A 19805-nucleotide genomic window follows, 5' to 3' on the forward strand; every position below is an offset into this window, starting at 1 on the left:
AGTACTATAAGTACTATATATCCATACATACTACATATGACGGTCGAAAAATCATATATATTTTAGGTTTATTAATAACTACAACACAAATAAAATTTAAATTTTAAGATAATACTCTAGCTTGGACTTCGGCTATATTATACATTTATTTATTAGATAACATAATACTCGAACTGTCGGCTTTATATATATTATCTTGTGTTATTGCACCATTAGTTTCATTATTTTTTTTGTTGTATTTTTTATAGGGAATTTCTATTGTTTGTTCTCGTGGGTAATAATAATGCTTTCTTTATGATTAAGAATTTTTTTTATAAAATTCTATAAATACATGCATACAATTGACGATCGACAAACCACAAATAATATATTTGTGTTTATCAAGACGTTTGCTTATTGTTCTGCACTTTTACTACTGTAATTATCTTCCTCAATTATTCGATTATAGAAAGACCAAAGATCTGGTGTCAACGCGACCTTTGTTACCTCTTTTACAATTTTTTGTGACTTCTCGAAACTTAATATGGGTGAATGTCCCGTTATAGGTCCCCACTATTTTATTGTGTAAGCACCTTTTTGCGATTATTTGCTCTAGTATTATATCTACTTATAAGACACTTTTATATAAAGGGCAGTTTTCATAAAAATAAAATTGAAGGTAACAAAAAAATTGCTGGTGAGCCAATCGCCTGAAATTCGATTCTTGTTTGACTCAATTTCTATTACCGGCTTCAATTATCTGGGTGACCTTGCGAGCCATATCAACGGAATATCCCCCCGGTGCACCTGGAAAATCTACATTATAAAACGACAGGTGTTTGTGTGCATATGTAATCACTGATTGATCATTGCATCAGATGCCTGGAAAGATTGTAAAATGAATAAACCAAATATGCTAAATTGAATTCAAAGTGTTCGGTTAGCATCAAATGATTAGAGTAAAAGAAAGTGAAGCACAGGAGAATTATATTTTATTTACTTCATTTTGTATAATTTTTTAACATTATCAAATAATAAACCAATATCTTAGCAATCTAGAAAGTTAGCTGCCATTAATAGTTCTAAGGCAATCTCTGGTGCAATCGGAAATTCTGGTATTTCAGTTGAACTGTTGGTGTAACGAACTTTATATGTAAAATACATGCACACCTTTTGTAAGACATGTGATCTGAAAAGATAAATACAAATACGTTCGATTAGTATTTTAATAATTGTAACGGTAAGATATGAATAGTAAATGTGTAAAGTACAAACGAAACAAGTTCAGATGCTTCCTTTTGGAGCAAAACAATCTGTGAACCGCTATAGGTAAAAGAAACTTACCAATGGAGGTTGGGAAGATCTGGAAGTATTTCTATTTTAACGTCTCTCAAGAGCGTTTCCCAATGATTTCCCAATGAGATGGGAATTATGTTGACATTGATGGCAGAAAATCGATAAGTGCATAAAGAAGAGTATGAATTCATTCATAATATATAAATCGACAATTTTCGCATACCTTCCACAGAGTGGAAAGAGAGTGGGAACAGCAGCAAATAAAACTAAGTAGACAAGATAGAACAGCGTTCGACTTTGATGTCTGTTAATAATGGTATCCACAAGATACAAAACTTTAGGGTTTCGCGGTGCATTTTTAAAATTGCATCAACTGATAGAGACGTGTTTGCACTGTACATATATATAATATAAGTGTATGTACGTATATAATATACATAGAAAATCTTCACGTACCCTTCATGAACCGGTCAATAGGTCACTCTGCGATTTGCGAATTTCAGCAGTGTGCTTGCTAGAGGAGCTACTATGATTGGGAGCTGGTTAATTGGTACTTACGGAATTTCCCGAAAGTGCACTTCGTTAGCCTCGTTCTCGGCAAATTGTCCAGGACCAGATAGCATAGCCTTTATTGTGCCAGAGGTGAGAGCGTGTTCGCGTTTTACAATAAATTCGTGGCCGTCGGATGAAATGAGTTTGACGTACATGGCGTCTGGGCCCTCACAACCGCCATAGATCTTATCACTGCGTTGCTCATCCATTGCTATCATCGGAGTAATTAAATTTTCTTGATTTTTCGCAATAATTCAACTTATTTATATTTTTTTTTGTCTTACTGGCCAAAAATCAGTCGGTGACAACACTTAAATTCTTACATATGTATGTATGTATGTCTATATATAATGTAGTGTTGGGTAACGCACTTAATTCAACGTAGAATAATTATTAAATTATGCAACTTAATAATAATCGTATATCTACGAACAATTTAATAATCTTATTGAGCACGTCAAAAAATCTATATATATAAATAAACATATATAAGCACTACTTTTCGTTTAATGTCACGGTTTAGCAACCCTCGTTTTGATTTTTGGTTTGCTTTCTACCAAATCCAAAGGGGTGCACTCAATGTCGCTATTATAATCAGAGCGACATACATACATATGCATCTTCATTTTTATATTCAAATGACTGATACCATTTGTTACCATGCAGCATTTTCGGTTGCTATATTAAGAAAAATTATAATAATTTCCGCATGTCCCAACATTTGTTTTCGATATCAATCTGCTCGATTTTTGGGACAGTGCTGCAAAATGTATTGCGTATGCTTGCTCGATACTGAGTACTTGTTGTTGGTTATCGATACATTCATCGCAATTCAAATTTAATTTATTTAACTACATAATTTGCATTTAGTGAAAACTCCCTTAACTGAAACTTCTATTAGCCGGACTCCTTTTCTATATTTGGTGTAGTTCGCAAAGCATTTTCAAGGGGCATACCCCTTGGAGAGACCGAATCTACACGAAACAATGAGTCAACGTTCAAGAGAGGGATCACTGTATAATATACATATGTATGTATATATGTACATAGTGTATATGTAAGCGAAATTTGTCTGTATACTCGCTATTACTAATAGATTTTCTTTTCTTTATGAATGAACAAATATCATATTATATCTTTGAAAATGCATGTTTCTAAGTACTATAGTGGTTCTGCAGTTACCGTGACCTGCCTTTACATTTCAAAGTCTGAATGCAATCATTTTTATATACTTATTTTATCAACAACATTCCTTGTATGATTTCTAATTCATTCATACAAAACCAATTCTTTTAATTATTATTATTAAGAAATTACCAGCAATTATCAAAGTCTGAATGCAATCATTTTTATATACTTATTTTATCAACAACATTCCTTGTATGATTTCTAATTCATTCATACAAAACCAATTCTTTTAATTATTATTATTAAGAAATTACCAGCAATTATAAAGTGCGGGTAATTTTGGTTTGTGTAAAGCAATAGCTACAAAGGCAATTCTTTTAAATTGCCGGGTTTTCTTTTCCATTGAAGTTATCCACATTATTTTTGGAAGTTCATGTTATTCATCTAAATTCTTTTAGAATCCAAAACATTCAAATTATCGGTAACCCTCTTGATTTTAATATTGTATATATTAACCCCATTTCCCCAAGAAAAAACGATTATTTATGTTAGTTACCAAGGCAATAAATAGATTTCAGAAGAAATAATTTCGACTTTATTGGTTACGACCTTTTAAAGAACAAACACTTTTTAAACTTAATTTTTTGTTCTCATTTTATTTCGCGCAACTTGAGAAGTTAGACAGAGAGCGGCGAGAGCGTCAGAAAGAGAGACTTTAGTTCTCATCGACCTCAGCCTCTTGTTCCTCCTCGAATTCAGCATCCTCATCAGCGGTGGCTTCCTGGTACTGTTGGTATTCAGAGACCAGATCGTTCATGTTGCTCTCAGCCTCAGTGAACTCCATCTCATCCATACCCTCGCCAGTGTACCAATGCAAGAAAGCCTTGCGACGGAACATAGCGGTGAATTGCTCAGAGATGCGCTTGAACAGCTCCTGGATGGCGGTGGAGTTGCCAATGAAGGTAGCAGACATTTTCAAACCACGGGGAGGGATATCGCAGACAGCGGTCTTCACATTGTTGGGGATCCATTCAACAAAGTATGAGCTGTTCTTGTTTTGAATGTTCAGCATCTGTTCGTCGACCTCCTTCATTGACATGCGACCACGGAAGATGGCGGCGACGGTCAGGTAGCGACCGTGACGTGGATCGCAGGCAGCCATCATGTTCTTGGCATCGAACATCTGTTGGGTCAGCTCAGGGACAGTCAGAGCTCTGTACTGCTGGGAGCCCCTAGATGTGAGTGGAGCAAATCCAGGCATGAAGAAATGCAGACGGGGGAATGGAACCATGTTGACAGCAAGTTTGCGGAGATCAGCATTCAATTGGCCAGGGAAGCGGAGGCAAGTGGTAACGCCCGACATTGTCAGAGACACCAGATGGTTCAAGTCACCGTACGTGGGTGTGGTCAATTTCAGTGTACGGAAGCAGATGTCATAGAGAGCCTCGTTGTCAATGCAGTAGGTTTCATCTGTGTTCTCGACCAGCTGGTGCACGGACAGTGTGGCGTTGTAGGGCTCCACAACGGTGTCCGAAACCTTTGGCGAGGGCACCACGGAGTATGTGTTCATGATTCTGTCGGGGTATTCTTCACGGATCTTGGAGATAAGCAGAGTGCCCATGCCAGAGCCGGTGCCGCCACCAAGCGAGTGTGTAAGCTGGAAGCCTTGCAGGCAATCGCAGGATTCAGCCTCTTTGCGGACAACATCGAGCACCGAATCAACGAGCTCAGCGCCCTCTGTGTAATGGCCCTTGGCCCAGTTGTTGCCAGCGCCCGACTGTCCGAACACAAAGTTGTCGGGTCTGAAGATCTGACCGAAGGGGCCCGACCGGACTGAGTCCATGGTGCCAGGTTCCAGATCCACAAGCACAGCGCGGGGCACATATTTGCCACCGGACGCCTCATTGTAGTACACGTTGATGCGCTCCAATTGCAGGTCACTGTCGCCATGGTAGGCACCAGTAGCATCGATGCCATGTTCATCGGAGATGATTTCCCAGAACTGTAATTCAAAATGAAAGCGTTTTGTAAAGTTTAAGTGTGGAGATAATTGACTAACTATCCTAAGCTACCGAAATTATTTGAAACTCTTAATTGCAAATTCTATTTCTTTTTGATCAACAAAGTTAAGATTTAAAGCAACCGTTGATGTTGTATTTCTTTTGAGAAAATCTTTACACAGAAAACAGATTCTTTTTCTGGTTAAGAAATCAATAAAGAATTTGTATTTGTTGTAGCAAAAAGGGCGTGAACCTATAGCTATATAAACTATTGATTTCTCAGTACATACATATATGCCGTTATGTATGTGCTGGCATGAGTCTGCTCAATTGAAGAAGCAAATAAACCAGGCTTTATATAGTCACAACAAGCCGGGGGAGCTGAATAGTTTATGGCTTGTCATGAGATTGTTTTTTCCTTTTATTATTTTGGTGGGCCGAACGACAACGGAAACATCGTCATCATCAACATCAACATCATGGTTGCGGCGCTTGCGTGGGTCTATCATAATGCCAGCTGTCCACCTTTGTGGTCTGGGTACGAGACTGAGTCTGAGACTTGGTCTTGTCGTTGTTGGCTTTCCAAATATGCATGTAGGCTGTGTCTCGATCTTTATATATATATATCTCTCTTCTCAATCTACCTATGCATGCGCCCCACGCAATAACAGCAGCACACCATAAGTGTATTTGCGATTTAAGCTGCCGACCTCAAATCTGTTTCCCTCTCTGTCATACTTGAGCATAGGCGTATACACAGATACGCATACACACATACATAGACAGAGGCGAGCTTACATCATCGCCACCAACCCACACAACAAGCGATGATAAAGCGACCGTTGCTGTCGCTCACTCTCTGCTTCTTCTAGCCGAGGCCACCGCTTGCAGCGAAAACTTTTGCCATCTGGCGTTAGAAGTGAATTTTCTGGCTAGATTACGTCACTTTTTGAGTCGTACTTTGTTGTGGCTTTGTTTACTGCATATAAACAAAACTCTTACTACATTGCCACAAATTAATTGTAAATGGGAAAGGTATTTGTCACGCTGCCCAAACTTACCCCTAAGTAAGTGTGTATCTATAGAGTACGAACTTCAAGCCATTCGCCTCCTGCCTGCAATGTGCGTGACAAGGCGCCCGCACCTATTTTTCTCATATAAATATATATATATATATATATAGATCTTAATGTATGCATCTGCCTATGTATGAGCACACATAAGTACATAACGAGTCATGCAGCTGTTACAAGGGTAGGTTTTTTGTACCTTGCAGTGCCATGCCGAGGACAACAAGGACTCTATTGATTTGCCAGTCTACCTACCGATGCGATGACGAAGCGAATTCGCAATGAGGCACAGCCGGCAAAACGCCGCCTTACTTTACGCATGTGCATGAAAACTGGCAACGCCGCCTTTGGGTGTGTCATGTACTTGCATATACACATGCACGTATTTAAATGGTATTTATGCTCGGGGAAATTGCAATTGCTTATTTCACCTTTTTTCATTCAGCTCTGAAGCTAATTGATTGCATGTTATACTTATTAAGCTCGACTATGTAAACATATACAAACATTTGTGTGTACACGTCGATCAATGTTTGTATACAACAACAAAATGGTATACCTTATAATGCCATATTTAAAGCGACTTTTCTGTGTAGATTACATCGGCAAAAAACACATACACATAGGAGATGGTCTCTACACACATACATAGCGAATATATGTGCAAAATACGTAGATAAGTACGTGTGTATGTATGTGGACATTTAGTGCCACTGCGAACCGGTCGACAACCGGTTCAGCCATTTTAGGTAAAATGACGTCATATTTTCTCTTCAACAAACTCCGGCAGCAAGGCGCATACATATGTATGTATGTACATACATAGTACATAGATCGGACCAGAAACCGGCCGACACAAAAAACATGAAAAAGTCTTGTTGCTCATGTGTTGGTGTGTATGTGAGTGGAAATGAAGTCAGTCAAGAAACTTTAATTTGAGATGCAAGAAAAGTACCTTTCACCAATTACATACCGACACAGTCGGTATACAAAAAATATTTTCTTACACATACAACGAAAAGCGACTTTCACGAAGAGAGTATTAAAACAAATGAGTCATACATCTATTTACTCATACATACGTAAGCTAAACAGTAATCATTCACTATGATAAATGGATTGAACACAACCAAAAATGATAAATGCATTTAAATTCAAATATATAACTACTAATACATACACATCAGATACCTATGAAAATGCAGACACACCCAATGCGTCTTTAAAAAATGGAATATCTAGATTGTAACGATTGCTAAAGTTCATTTGAACAGATGTGCATAGAAATGGAGAAAACTGCTTTAAACGTTTATGGATACACATCTCATATGCATGCACTCATATTTATATCCATAAATATGCATTTGTGTGCTGTGTGTATATGTATTATAGAAATTTATGCGCAAAAGCCGGGTGGCCTCAATAAATTTGCCACATGGCAGTATGAAAATGACGCCATGTTGACTGCTAACTGTACTTCATTCTTATTTTTAACTCAATTAAGGAAATGCCAAGATATAGAAGACATTATTACATACCTTAGCTCCGATTTGGTTGCCGCACTGACCAGCTTGGATGTGTACAATTTCCCTCATTTTGTTTTTTTTTGTATAAGTTTTAGACTTTTAGCTTAAATAATATTTCCTGCTTGTATTCACAAACACACTTCTGCCCGCTTCACACGACGAATACTGTCTGACTCTGCAATAGAATTCGCCGGAATAATATAACATACGGTAAATGTGACCAGACCGCGATATTCGAAAAACACCCATAGCTCGCATGCGCGCATAAAAGAGGTTGGCAATGCGCAACACAAATTAGAATACGTCATAAATGCTTATGTACATATCCTAAACTATTACTTATATTATAAGAAATATTGATAAATAAACATTTCTATACACTTAATTAAACATGAATTTGAATATTTTGCAAATATTTTCAGTAACACGGATACCTATTTTCATGAAACAGATGTATTTACGAAGTGAATAGAAAGAAGATATATACATATACATTTGATCAGAATGAACAGATTATTCGATATATTTATCACTGTTGGTTTGTTTTTAAGTTATCTTATCACTTTGTTTTGTAAATATGCAGATTAAACTTGTCAAAGTTACTTTTTTTTTGCGCAAAGAAAACATATGCACTTCGAAAAAAAAGATAAGATTGATAGTGAGAAGATAATTTGCACTATGTCATTGCTAAAATTCGAAGTAAACTAAAAAGAAAAATAGAAGAATAATAAAGCATAATCTTTTGAGTCATGTTAATTACGAATATATTTTGAATTACGAACGCCACCAGGACCTTCGCCAACAGTAAAAACAGTGTTGTACAATATTAATCTGTAAATGGCAAAAGCTTTTTCTATGAGGAATTCTAGGCTATAGCTTCAATTGAGAAAAGCTAATATAAAGAATAACATAAACTGTTATCTTTAAACATAGATAAAAGCTTTTACAGACTTCCCAAAGAGAGGACTACATTAATAAATATATTATCCTTCAAAATGAGGAAAAAGTACGTTTTTGAAATAATATTTCGATTCCGTTCAAGATATTAATAAAAATAAACATATGAATTGTTGTTTACCCCTATTAGTGGGTATGCTCTATATTCAAAATTTCGACATTTATAACATTGTTTTATAAGCAGTTTAATTAAACAAGTGGAACTGGATTATTTCTTGACACTTTGAAATTAATTGTAAAAGAATGCAAAATTAATCAATGGACTTCATCTTGCACAAATGATTAATGGGTATCATTTTAACCTCATCATTTATCTTGCAGACAAGAACGTCACCCTCCTGTTTGGACAAAACCTTTCCCACAGATTCTCTTTCCTCGCCATAGATAACTTTGAATTCATCACCGCTATTGGGTGGAACCGGAGCCAAATGCTCGCTGACAATCGACACGCTACGATCCTCCTGGCGCAGGAACACAGAACAGACACCATTGGACACAGTGCGTATGATGCCAGTTTGACCAACAAGATCGGTATCATCGTGCGTGTGAATTCGCACCTCAATATCAGTAGTACACCAATCGCCCATGGTGGAGTCCAGACTGGCGCCAGGTGTTTGTGGATTGTATGGCGATTGTGGAACACCGCCGGGTGTGTTGGGTGAGTAAGTCGATGGCGAAGGAGTATTCATATAACCAACCGGATAAGGAGATGGTGCAGGACTGGGGCTCGGATTAAATGGACTATAACTTCTATCCGAGCCGTACAGCGTACCAGGAGTTTGGGGCGCGAATTGCGATGACATTTGGTAACCAGGAGTACCTACAGCGATTCAATAATTAAAAGTAAATTCTTTAGCAGGCAAATACAAATAATTTACTTGGATTATAGCCTGGACTGGGGCTTGGTTCCTCGAGCGAATAATCAAAGTCAGTATTGCGAGCCGGAGTTGTATTGGCAGTGGGATCCCAAGCACCATGGCGCGGCGTCATGCTGCCATCATGTGATGGCGTCATTGTGCCATAAGGAGTGCGCGTATCAGTATCCCAGTTGGGTGTCTGACTGCCAACCAGAGGCGTCTTGGAGCCAGCAGCAGTGTAGCTGGGTGTTTGAGCTCCATAGCCAGGTGTGCGTGCCGGAGTGCGACCATAGGTAGAGACGCTGCCCTCCTTGCCGGGCTCGCCGACGATTACAATGTGATTACGATCCACTGAAATGGTTTGACACGATGTATGGAGCTCCACACGGGCTGTGCTCTCAGTAGCATCTTTAACAATTCCCACAGCACCTGTTAGGTTATATTAATATTAGTAGTGAGATCCCTTGATTTTACACTAACTTAAACAGCAGAGTTTATGATCAAGTAAGGTATCTTACCTTTGTAAGGTCCGCCACAAATCTTGATGGTTTTGCCCAAAAGTTCTCGGTCGCGAGTCACACGGAATCCGCCGCGTCCGCCCCGTGATCCACCACGAGCACCACGACCACCAGATGGATGCATTGGCGATTGTATGCGCGGCGACATGAATCCCAAGCCACCCATTGTGTTGGGATTGCTGACGTTAGTCTTGCTGCCACCGGCCAATTGCAAATGGCGTGTCTTGCACACAAATATTCCGCCATTCTCTGTATACATGCGGCAATGCAGGAATGCCAAGCTGCGGTACAAGTGCTTGATCTCGCCAGAGCGTCCCTAGAAAAATAAATACAAAAGTTACCTTTTTGAAATTGCAATTATATTATAAAACTTACGGCATGGGGTCCCTCCATTACTTTGACAATATCGCGACGACGAATTTGATTTTGATCAGCGTCAAGAGCAACTGTATTCTGATTTTCCCGACGTTTATGCAGAGCAGTTGGCTTGCACTCAATACATTTTCCATTCATGCCCAACACATGAAAGTTCTCCCGTTCCAAGCGCACAATAACACCGACATTTTGAGAGCTATAAATGAAATAATTATAAGGAATGGATGGACACCAAATTATTATGAAGCTAACTTACTCGAGTTGCACAAGATCTCCCCATTGAAATTGGCCAAGACAATCGACACCAGTTGCGACATCGGAGCAGAGCTGCAAATCTCGTGGCAGTACCTCAAGCTCATGATTAGTTAAATCAGAGACAAGCACAACACGCGCTGGCTCCACACGAATGATTAGACCGGTTTCGCCTTCATAACGTCCAGCCAAAACTCGGGCGTGATCACCAGTTTTGAAGTATTTACGCAACTCGCTTGCTTTGAAGATCAGTGGATCCTTTAAGTCCTGATGCTTGGGCATCACTGTGATCATGGTGCCATCAATAGCAACAATCTTAGCTTGTAAATTTTCCAAATCTCCCACGCAGACTTCAACATTGTCACCCATGGAGAAGGAATGAGCGGCCGTAGGATCATCCTTCGCATTGGCCATAATTTCCATATTCACCTCTATCAAAATCAATTGCAATATTGTGAATATAATTATAATTTGGACAGCGATAGCGACTTACCCTCTGGTGTTTCCTCAAAACGCTCCAGTTCAGCCAGTGTTGGCTTAACGCCCTCCGAAAGAATTGCGGACATGGTGAAGTTTTTGTACAAAAACCCTTTGCGCGAGTAGCGATTTCCTTCAAAGAGCAAAAAGTCACCATCCGAATGAACTTCGCCTCCAATAGCCCTAACAGCCTCAGGATCAAATGGCTTTGCTGTTGGTCGACGTTTCTTCTTACGCTTGCTATCGTCATTTTCCTAGAAAGATTGAATCTTTTAGTCTTAATTAATTAACATTATATTGTGGTACTTACCGTCGCTGTGGTTCTTAATGCACCACGCATGCGGGTGTAATCGATGCGTGGCAAGAGTTTGAGATGCACTTGATTTTGTGCCAAGTCTACATAGTCCACTTGCGCAATATCATCCTTGTAAAGACCGCGCTTTAATCGCACCCATTGCTTGACCTTAAGGCCCACCTGCTCTTTGACAACTTTGAGAACATCTGTCATTTCTTTAATCGGCACCATTTCCTGCTTCCATTTGCCCACACGCAAATTGCCCACATTATCTATGGCGGTTTTGACGTGTGTTTGCTTGTATGCCTCGAGATAGATGTATCCCTTCACACCTTCTGGTGCGATAATCGATTTAATTTGCAGAGGATCATCGGTGTTCAAGTAGGTTAAGAACTTTCGCATCAAGAGCAATGCCGTTGCCTTCTCTTCGCCAATGCGACACTTGACCATCCATAAATTTGGATCCCTAGCAAAATGTAAAGTTGTATTATTGTTTTGTTATGTTGTTTAAGTAATTGAGAACGCACTTGATGCCGGGCAACAGAGTTTGCTGTGTGATTTCATCGGACATTTCTTCGCCACCATCGCCAAAATGTCGCTTCGCTACGGATTCGTCAGCATATTTCTTTCGCAGATACTCCTCGATCTCATCCTCTTTTTGAGTGCTAAAAAGGGTTCGGAATTAAGAAATTTTCACAATATTTTGTAAATGCGATGACTTACTCCCACAAATTGGTGCCGCGACGTCGGATTTCAATATCTCTAGCGGTTGGACCGAGTTCGTCAATTTCGTTGCCAACAATGCCAATCTCGTTGGCGCCTTCTTCCCACTCATCATCCTCGTCCACCTTTAATTATAAACAATAAACATTTATAAGAATTCTGCAATATGAATATATGAGAGAACAACTGCGCACGGCGCACTGACTAGATTGAATTACACAAAGAAAAACCTGTTTTTGTTTATTACAATTTTACCTCGTCATCCACTTCAGCTTCGTCAATGATGAAACCACCAAAGCGCTCCTTCTTCTTCTTCTTTCTCGGATGGTCATCGTTTTCCTCTTCGTCGTATTCCTCCGAGTCTATATCTTCACCCTGATCATCCTCAGAGTCCTCGCTCTTGCGTCGATTCGCACGTCCTCCCTGTGGTTGAGGGGAATCTGACCCAGAGCCAGAGTGAGCCGAATGCGAGCGTGACCGTGATGATCTAGACCTGGACCTGGACACGGATCGCGACCTTGAGCGAAAGCCAGATTTGGATCGAACACTCTGCTGCGACTTGTTAGATATCGATCCATCCTCGGAGCCACTGTCCGACATATTGCTGACTTCGGAGTCCGACATTTTTCACACTGCGTTGTAGACGTGTACAAAAGTGTGCTTTTTGTTAATCTTGCTAAATAAATCAAACGCATTTACTTTAAAGGTAGCCTGGGCTTGTTACTTACATATTGGTTATTAAACTATGTATGTATATTGTTCATTTGCTAAACTTTTATAACTTTCCGTAATTCCAACACACTGTTTCCACATAGATAGGGTTGCACTTTACTTTTTTATAGACGCCTGGTTTAAGCGTGACCGCAGGGTAGATTCTAAAATAAACCAAATATTTACTTTCTAGTTTACCAGCAATAATATAATCCATAAATGGCCACACTGCTTTGGGCTGCCATATGTTTTTACTTCAGCTTGTGTCAGCGTGAGGGGTATTCCTTGTTACATTAAATAATGTATTTATTGTAATGTAGCATTTCTATAAGAGTAGCGTCAGTTTTAAAGACAATTAACTGTTTCGTAATAATTATTAAACAATGACTTTTAATATATATTTACATTTTTAAAGACAAAAAAATTGCTTACCTTACCACACCTGTATGTTTGTGACGTCATATGTAGCTAGTGCATTTTCTCTTGTGTGAATGGCGTCATAATACCATGTACAACATATTGGCACTCCCCTACGAATAGAAAACTCGGCAAGAAGAAGCAACCGTAAAGGGAAGTAGTTGCTGTTTTAAAATAGTAAAATTATGAAATAATTAAATATTAATGGCTAAAATGATTGTAGTTTATTAGATTGTGTTGGTTGTAAAGATGGAGAAAATGCAATTGTGTCGTCGCGAAAAGTTCACGTAATTATAAGTAACCGAACACTTCATTTTAAAGTTGTACTTACATATACATATTTATGTACATATGTGTGTATATGTATTTATATGCACTTACGTGCATACATACATACAAGTTTCCTTTTAAATATTAGAGATTGCGATTAATCGATTGAGCGCTAGGCTGCAACCTGTGGGTGATGATAGTAAGTGGGCGGGCTTGTAGGCGCTTAGCGATAGGCAGTAGGTGTCGGGTGTAGAGTGCACTTGTGGAGTTTGGCCAATGACGCAGTTAGTCCTTTGCTACGCGGCGATAAATTCTTAAAAGCTTTACAGTAAGTCTGCATTAAATACGTATACTTTCAACATAATTAGGTGGTGAATGCACACACGCAAAAATCGCCAACGGTGCGATATACACATTTGAAACATGAACACAGCGGAGGTCAATCAAAGCCAAAGCCCACCACATATGTGCAATGAATGTAAGTAAATAGAAATCTCTTTAACGCTCTCTATACCTAAAGCATAATGCATTTATTGCTTTCAGCACACGATGAAGACTATGTGCTGCATGTGCATATGCCAAACAAGAGCTTCAAGGCGATTGGCTTCAATAAGAATGAAACCGTGTTGCACATTATCAAAAAGACGGTGTCAGAGTTCGGCAAAGATGGTCAGCCACCGCCGAGCACACAACGGTATGCATGTCGCATGTTGAATGTGATTACGAAAGAAGTAAGTAAAATGTGTACGCGTATTTGTTTACACTAAATATTTACATTATTTACTGTTTTGTTGCTCTGTTTAGATTGTATGGCTAGCGAGGACCACGTTAATGGAGAAAGTGATGTCGCACATTTTGTCGCCCGGGTGCTCAAATGTCGATTGTCCAAACAATGATCCAATCACATCGGAGATGGCGGAAAATAGAGATGTGCATCAAGGCAGGCGATTCATAACCAAAGGCGTGTGGCGCGTTGAACTGCGCGTTCGCTATGTGCCACACAGGATTCAAGATTTGTTTGACGAGGACAAAACCACTTGTTTCTACTATTTTGATCAGCTAAAGGAAGATTATATCCAGGCCAACATTGCCTCTGTTGATGTTGATTTGGCGGTGCAACTTTGCTGCTTAGGCGTGCGTCATTATTTCAAAAACATAACTCTTAAGGCGCCGGATAAGAAACAGCACATCGATTACATTGAAAAGGAAATTGGATTTAAATATTTCATTCCGCAAGCTGTGATAGTCACAATAAAGCCAAAGAATCTGAAGAAAATGATACAGGTGGGATACAAAAGGGTCTACAATTACAACGACATTGAGTACTTAACAAAGTAAGTTTATTTGTTGTTGTTTTTAGTTTAGCAAATTAAAATCAAATTTTCAACGATTTGCAGGTTCTATGATCTTCTGAAGAGCCTTTCATTAGCCGACTATGAACAATTTTCTGTCACCCTGAGCTCTGCTTGGAATATTTCTGGCATTCTGCATGTTGGTCCCCATATCGGTAATTATTCTTAACCGTTAGTAGAAACAATAAGCTTACACAAATATATTTCGACAGGAATCTCCTACCAGACACATCCCCAAGCCAGTTTAACAAATGTCGCACAATTTAAGGATGTCGTTGCGATCAGAACCTGCGCTCTACCAAAGGAAAAACTCGCCAAGGATAAGTCCACGGAATTCGAGTCGCAGAACTTGAATTGCAATTGTCAAAAAATCAAAACTCAAATCAAAATATCTGCTTCAAATATTGAAGAAGACTTAATTATTACATGCAATGGAGTAAATGTAAATTAATATATTTATATACAATTTTGAATATATAACTAATCGTGATGCATTTTGCAGACTGCTGAAAGCATTGCCGATCTTATTGATGGATATTGCCGATTGCTGACAAAAGATGTTGAATTCACGATTTGGGAACGCGAATCAAATACACCAAATACCGACACATTAACGAAATCTTCGAATTCATTGCGAGAAGCTCCCAATACTTCATCGCCAAAGAATAAACCAACTTTAACAGATGATTATGCTGAAATTGGTTTACTGGAAGGCGAAGGAGACTACTCCACGCCCACAGGTAAACAATGGCTTAACGGTTTTTTCCATGTTATATTCAAGTTTTTACATGTTTTTAGTACGCAACTATGAGCTGGATCGTTCGCAAATTGTGCTTAGCGCGAAAATAGGCGTGGGCCAATTTGGAGACGTTTACGTTGGGAGTTATACGTTTCCAGTATCAGCCAAATCGAAAACTAAAGCAAATGACGGTGCTTTAAGTAATAGCGACACCAAATACGATGTCATTCAAGTGGCTGTAAAGACATGTAAAGCAAATGAGGATCCCGAAAAGACAGAAAACTTCCTTGCAGAAGCATGTAAGTTAATATAAGTATATTGATATATGGCAATTTCTATATTTAATTTTTTCCACTTTTCATTGTAGATATAATGCAAAAGTTTGACCATCCACATATCATACGTCTGATTGGCATTTGCAGCATTATGCCGATTTGGATAGTAATGGAATTGGCGAAACTTGGTGAACTACGCGCCTACCTAAAAGCGAATAGTGATAGGTGAAATTCAGATTATTGTTTTCAAATTGCATGTGATTAATCAAAAGTTTATATTGCCAGACTGAGCCATGCAACATTGCTTAAATATTGCTACCAATTGTCAACAGCGCTGAGCTATTTGGAGTCTAAGAAGTTTGTGCATCGAGACATTGCTGCGCGTAATGTTCTCGTTAGCACTCCCACTTGTGTCAAGGTGTGTAATTAAATAACAAGTATTGTTTGGTTTCTCTTACCAATATTTATCAATTCCCAATTATATATTTAAGAAATCAAGATCCAATTTAAGAATATATTTATATTTCATATTTAAATCATTTCAGTTGGCTGATTTTGGTCTATCTCGCTGGGTCTCCGACCAATCGTATTATCACTCAACACCCACAGGTTTGCAACATTTAACTTGTACTTTGTTGAACTTAAAGTAAAGAAAAACTTCTTTCAGTTGCGCTACCGATTAAGTGGATGTCGCCAGAGTCAATTAATTTTCGACGCTTCACAACTGCTAGTGATGTCTGGATGTTTGGTAAGCTATAAAATGCTTTTAAATTCATGTTATATTTATGAATATATTTGGTTTTAGGTGTTTGCATTTGGGAGATTCTTATGCTTGGCGTGAAGCCTTTTCAAGGCGTTAAAAATAGCGAAGTAATCACAAAACTGGAAAACGGAGAAAGGCTTCCTCTACCGCCAAATTGTCCGCCACGGTTATACTCCCTAATGTCGCAATGCTGGGCTTACGAGCCTCTCAAACGACCCAATTTCAAGCGGATTAAAGAGACATTATAGTATGTATTCAAAACATTTTTTCTTCTTAATAAATTTACATATTAATTTCTTGGATTATAGTGAAATTCTACTGGAAGACAGCATGAATGCGTCGGAGACCATGCGACGGGAACACCGCCGAGTAGCTGGTGCTTCTTGGCTAGGCCCCGAGGACAATGACATTCCTCCCTTGAAGCCATCGAGAACTATTAGTGACATTGGTAACATAACTTGTAACATGCCTCTAAAGTAGAATATTTTACAGATTTATTATTGTTTATAGATAATCCAAGCCTGATGAATGCCAGCGAGGAAAAAGGCATTGTACCACAGACATACATAATTGCCCAAAATCCGGCGGTGCTCGCTCGACTCATGATGGAGAACCAAAAACGTGGCATTAATCCCGCTGCGTACACTACACCTGCCTCGGTATTTAACACTTTAGCAGTAGGATTAGATGCCAGTAATTCAAGTCAATCGCTTAAAACCACTAAACTCCCAGCAGCGGAGCTGCTAAAACTCGATCCTGTCGCTGATTCCGATAAATTTCCAACTAACAGCATCTCATCTCATAATCTTAATCCATCGTCATCTGAAACTAGTGTATTTGACTCATCCACTTTAAATGCCATGCATATTAAACCCCAGGTATTATTTACCGATCATTTATCGATGAAGAACAACTTCATCATATGTGCGCCACCTACGGAGAGTGATTTTCACCTCAATCAAATACAAATGGATAACAAATCTGTTAATCAAATGACACGTGCTGCAGGTTATAGTATTTACGGCAGCCTCGAAAGGCATCAGCCAACGATGGATAAAACAATGTTGTCCAAGGGTGGCAGCCTGGAGCGTCATCAGTCACTAACGTCTGCTCAAAATATGAATTATCACAAGCAAGTTGCACCACACCCAGCAGATCGTTCGAGGAGTATGGACCGCAATAGTCACTTTCATGCTTATCGCCAGCAAATGAAGACATCCATTGAATGTGAAGCCTTGCCCGAAGAGATCTACGATTTTGGTGGTGCTGGCCTAAAAACTTGCGTGTCTGTTAAACAAGTGCCGAATGCCACAATGCAATCACTGCTGCATTCATCACCAATTAATTCAAATCAAAAAACACAAGATTACAATGGTCCGCCAGCTGCTCTACAAGAAGTTGACGAGCTTAAATGCGATTGGAATTCGCAGTGGACACAACAGGCTAATCTCTCCCAGGAAGGCGCTGCCTGCATGCCTCTAAATACTGATGTTACAAATCAGGTTTGCGGGACGATGCACATCAAATGGATACCTCTTTTTCCGCTTTTCCTTTATTTTTTTGTATCATTTGAACATATATTTTTTAGTTGTTTACGCTTTTAAGTTATTTATTAGCTAGAGTTTAGCACTTTTGAACCTACTATGAACTACAATGTATGTGACATTCATTTGCAGAATATGCCCAATCCAATCGGTGAAAAGTTGCGGCAACAACGCAAGGACAGCAATAGTGATGGTGAATGGCTGCATCAAGAGGAAATGCTGGTAAGTTTTATATTCTATTCGACAATAGTTTATTGTACGTAAAAAAAAACTATTCTATTTTGCAGAGAAAGCGATCCAGCTCTATACCCCCTGGAGCTGTTACGGACATTTTGGCCAAGCATCAAACATTTAAAACAGACTTGACAGCTGGACCAACAATTCTACCGGACTCGAACTCGCGAACAAAACTCTCGTTGGATTATTTGACAGCAGCTGAGGAAACTAATGGCTCTAGGTCTCGAAATAGTGAAATTCCTGATGCCATTCGACCCGTAAATCGTGCCAACGATGAAGTCTATTGCGCCACAACTGCCGTAGTCAAATCAATAATGTTGCTTTCGCAAGGTGTGGAAAAGTCGCACATTGATGGCTACTTACATTTGGTTAAAAATGTTGGTGTCGAACTGAGGAATCTACTTAAATCGGTCGATAAAATTTCGATACTGTTTCCAGCGCAAGCTCTGAAGTAAGAAGCCAAATATCTATATTTAAATCAATATATTTCAATGGCATATTCTTTTTGTGCTTGCAGAGAAGTGGAGATGGCGCACAAAGTACTTTCCAAAGACATGCATGAATTAGTCTCGGCAATGCGACTGGCTCATCAATATAATGATACTACCTTGGATAATGAATACAGAAAGCAAGTATTTCTTAACAGTGTGTTATTTAAATTATATTAATGTAATTTACTTCTAGGAGTATGTTATCTGCTGCGCACATCTTGGCAATGGATGCAAAGAATCTCTTTGATGTAGTTGACTCAATTCGAAATCGATATCAACAGATATCAAGTAACTCGAAAGAATCGGGCTCATCTGTAAACTGTGAACAGCAATCTGGTCAATTGAGCTGTGAAGTAGCTGGTCCATCGTCTTTTTCACTAATTGGCGATATTAGTGGCAATGTAAATGACATCAGTCTATACGACAATGAGAGCTTGGCGCACAGCTTCAACGCTCGGCAACTACAAACACAAACGGGAAATAAATCTGGCAGCCTACAGAGAGATATTGATATTAGCTCGGTTGCGACGACGGGCAACGAGCCCCTAAAAATAATTGAAGACACGTTAAATAGCAGCTCATCCGCTGAGCATATGTATAGTAACACTTCCGCCCTACATAGCCATGGATAAATTGAAAAAAAAAATGGAATAGTTTGACTCTTTTTTTATAACTTTATTAAAAGATAGAATACTATATGCTAACATTCTGTGTATATAACAAGCCAAAATACATATGTACATAAGTATGTGCTTTCTTACAAATGCGCAATTCATCCAAAAAAAAAAAGGAAAACAAAAGAAAAACAAAAAACTAAACTCTCATATACACACATTAAATATTTTATGCTTATGTTCTTTACATGTGACGAACACTCAACTTCGGCCGGCCGCTGTTAATGCATTATTAATTCGTCAAATAGTCAAAAATACATTTAAGAGACACTTATGTATATGTAATTAAATCAAACAATTACTAGTAGGAATATCGAAAGTATTCGT

At 38.9% G+C, this 19805-nt stretch overlaps 4 protein-coding genes across 8 annotated transcripts; 1 reads left to right on the forward strand and 3 right to left on the reverse strand.

The window, feature by feature from the left end:
• Nucleotides 1–954: 954 nt before the first annotated feature.
• Nucleotides 955–2504, reverse strand: LOC133843757 (elongin-C). 3 transcript variants are annotated; one of them, XM_062277433.1, is made up of 3 exons: nt 2477–2504; nt 1834–2038; nt 955–1168 (listed from the first exon to the last, which is right to left on the reverse strand). In XM_062277433.1, the coding sequence occupies exons 1-3, from the start codon at nt 2487–2489 to the stop codon at nt 1027–1029; spliced, it is 360 nt and encodes a 119-aa protein (XP_062133417.1). In that variant the 5' UTR covers nt 2490–2504; the 3' UTR covers nt 955–1026. The 3 variants fall into 3 exon arrangements, with proteins under 3 accessions (XP_062133417.1, XP_062133419.1, XP_062133418.1); XM_062277435.1 differs by lacking the exon at nt 2477–2504 and adding an exon at nt 2112–2272; XM_062277434.1 differs by lacking the exon at nt 2477–2504 and having other exon boundaries at nt 1834–2262.
• Nucleotides 2505–3523: 1019 nt separating this feature from the next.
• Nucleotides 3524–7726, reverse strand: LOC133843674 (tubulin beta-1 chain). The gene is made up of 2 exons (XM_062277321.1): nt 7564–7726; nt 3524–4957 (listed from the first exon to the last, which is right to left on the reverse strand). Exons 1-2 carry the CDS (start codon nt 7618–7620, stop codon nt 3671–3673), a joined length of 1344 nt encoding a protein of 447 aa, XP_062133305.1. The 5' UTR covers nt 7621–7726; the 3' UTR covers nt 3524–3670.
• An 892-nt stretch (nt 7727–8618) lies between these two features.
• LOC133843671 (transcription elongation factor SPT5) lies at nt 8619–12888 on the reverse strand. Of its 2 annotated transcripts, XM_062277316.1 has the most exons (11): nt 12734–12888; nt 12261–12637; nt 12006–12130; nt 11810–11947; nt 11298–11748; nt 11004–11241; nt 10515–10941; nt 10259–10454; nt 9884–10199; nt 9387–9794; nt 8619–9328 (listed from the first exon to the last, which is right to left on the reverse strand). In XM_062277316.1, the coding sequence occupies exons 2-11, from the start codon at nt 12627–12629 to the stop codon at nt 8760–8762; spliced, it is 3237 nt and encodes a 1078-aa protein (XP_062133300.1). In that variant the 5' UTR covers nt 12630–12637; nt 12734–12888; the 3' UTR covers nt 8619–8759. The 2 variants fall into 2 exon arrangements, with proteins under 2 accessions (XP_062133300.1, XP_062133301.1); XM_062277317.1 differs by lacking the exon at nt 12734–12888 and having other exon boundaries at nt 12261–12651.
• Nucleotides 12889–13089: 201 nt separating this feature from the next.
• On the forward strand, nt 13090–19789 carry LOC133843669 (focal adhesion kinase 1). 2 transcript variants are annotated; one of them, XM_062277313.1, is made up of 19 exons: nt 13090–13284; nt 13770–13881; nt 13947–14134; nt 14208–14737; nt 14801–14910; nt 14968–15197; nt 15258–15495; nt 15554–15793; nt 15862–15994; nt 16055–16187; nt 16315–16378; nt 16437–16517; nt 16575–16779; nt 16841–16980; nt 17043–18034; nt 18209–18298; nt 18364–18764; nt 18831–18941; nt 18998–19789. In XM_062277313.1, the coding sequence occupies exons 2-19, from the start codon at nt 13827–13829 to the stop codon at nt 19434–19436; spliced, it is 4380 nt and encodes a 1459-aa protein (XP_062133297.1). In that variant the 5' UTR covers nt 13090–13284; nt 13770–13826; the 3' UTR covers nt 19437–19789. The 2 variants fall into 2 exon arrangements, with proteins under 2 accessions (XP_062133297.1, XP_062133298.1); XM_062277314.1 differs by having other exon boundaries at nt 13113–13284; nt 17043–17191.
• The last annotated feature ends 16 nt before the right edge of the window (nt 19790–19805 follow it).

The sequence above is a fragment of the Drosophila sulfurigaster genome, chromosome 3 (assembly GCF_023558435.1).
Source record: "Drosophila sulfurigaster albostrigata strain 15112-1811.04 chromosome 3, ASM2355843v2, whole genome shotgun sequence".
NCBI classification, from domain to species: domain Eukaryota; kingdom Metazoa; phylum Arthropoda; class Insecta; order Diptera; family Drosophilidae; genus Drosophila; species Drosophila sulfurigaster.